The 1,884-nt window shown below is 39.6% G+C and overlaps 1 protein-coding gene across 1 annotated transcript in view; it reads right to left on the minus strand.

The window, feature by feature from the left end:
- LOC104911810 (contactin-associated protein-like 5) overlaps window positions 1-1,443 on the minus strand; it is a 40,759-nt gene extending 39,316 nt beyond the window's left edge. The window contains exon 1 of the mRNA XM_031554311.1: window positions 1,364-1,443. Within this exon, the coding sequence (XP_031410171.1) occupies window positions 1,364-1,443 (80 nt within the window). The remainder of the gene's footprint in view (window positions 1-1,363) is intronic.
- Window positions 1,444-1,884: the final 441 nt, after the last annotated feature.

The raw sequence follows: 1,884 nt of genomic DNA on the forward strand, positions 1-1,884 counted from the left end.
AAAAAAAAAAAAAGATTTAAAGGCATTTTCTCACACATATCAGAGAGGAATATTTTTGAAGATATCAAGGTCAGTAACAACTACTACATTATTCAGCGTGATATTATAGATCCAGATTCAGCCACTTCAATTCATACTGCAGAGCTCCTGTCCCCTCACAGCCAGGCCAAGGAGCTGCTGTTTATCACCATTCTTGTTGCACTTGCATGTTCAAACTTAAATGTTAATCCCATTTTCTGCTACTGAATGAAAGATGCATCTACAGGGAATAAAAATGTAAATGTCTGATAATCACTTTTCTCCAGAAAGACTTGAGAAAAGAAGCCATAGTGCAAAGAAGTTAAGGGACCTTTTCAGACCTGCTTGTTTGGGCAGCAGGAGAGTCAATAAAAGTGGAAAGGTTGTCTGACCCTACACACCACAGCTGAGATGACCACACGGAGTAAGCTGAAATGCATTGTGAAAGAGAAACTGATCGATTCTAACTGAAAATCGTGTCCCCGAACTCTATCAGCCACCCATATACCTCTTATCTGAAGCCTTTGAAAGGGTCTTAGTGCAGAAAATGGAGCATGACCTTGTACTAGTTGATTAGTTTGTAAATGTAAATGTACTTGTCTGCTCTTGTCAAATGCTATGGTTATACCAGTGTTTGAAATATAAACAGCGCTCCTACAGCCAGGCAATCAATGTAGTCAACAGCACATTTGTGTTCAAAGGCAGCCATCAGATTCGTGATCTACCTCAACTCTTGGGTAGGAATTTACCCCTTGTCTTAGATCAGAGAAACTCCATTTTAAAGCAGAAATCATCTGTTCCATTTGCTAGGAGACACTGGGGCAGATTCTCAATATCCATTAAGAACACATCTTACCTATAGAGGTACAATTTTAGACTTAAATTGTTTAGAGAGATGAATGAATAGCTTCTCATCAATTCCTTTAAATTCCAATAGCAACTTTTTTTTTTTCCTTTTGATTGATGTTCTTCAGAATCGTTTTATTCAAACTGGCATTTTTCCTGCAGTCAGCTTTGCATTAATATAAATCAAGAATACATGGGCTCGTGTCTCCAGAGATGTTTGGGAATTTACATCAGTGTAGCTGAGAGCTAATTTTGGTACGCACTTATCAAAATTTCTTATGTTGTCAGAATACAGAATCATTTCTTTGACGGAATGCACATTACCATTTTGCTATTTGACTGGCAAAATGAATGGATTGTTAATTAAATAGTTATTAAGCTTTTTTTTTTTGTCCTCCGAATTCTGATTATCCGGTCTGCCGAATGTATCCATTCACATCATCCCAGTGTCACAAATCACAAATAAAAATCTGCATATATAAACCAGTTCTGTTCTCACTGTTGCGTCATTTCTGCCTCACAATAAGGATTCACAATAACCATAACCAGTGCAATTTCTGGCAGTCTTGTCGCAGTCATGCTTGTCAACCTCTTTTCAGTTCCCTGTGTCTGGGCATGCACACCTGGATTGCCATAATGCTCAAGCGATGCACTGCATGTTGTATTTTCTTCCTTCCCTAATATATGTGGAATTGCTGGAGGCAATTTCTATAAAGTCCATAAAAGAGAGCAGGAAGAAGAGAGAGGTATCATGGCTTCAGCCTCAGGCAGGAGAATTTTACGTGGCATATTACCTCAGCAGAACTAGGTAAGAGTAGATTTTCATTTGATTATTACAGTCATTCCTTTTAGCTTTGGATTCCATAGGTAAGTACCACCGCAGACTGCAGATCAGCATGGAGATGTGCTGTGCTACCTCCAGAACGGCCTGGAGCAGGCATAGTTCAGCCACAGCATGACTCTCTTCTCCACTTCCGCAGGAAACGAGTCCACGTGGGCTGCAATGCTACTGTGACTAGG

The sequence above is a fragment of the Meleagris gallopavo genome, chromosome 7, assembly GCF_000146605.3.
Source record: "Meleagris gallopavo isolate NT-WF06-2002-E0010 breed Aviagen turkey brand Nicholas breeding stock chromosome 7, Turkey_5.1, whole genome shotgun sequence".
In the NCBI taxonomy this organism is placed as follows: Eukaryota; Metazoa; Chordata; class Aves; order Galliformes; family Phasianidae; genus Meleagris; species Meleagris gallopavo.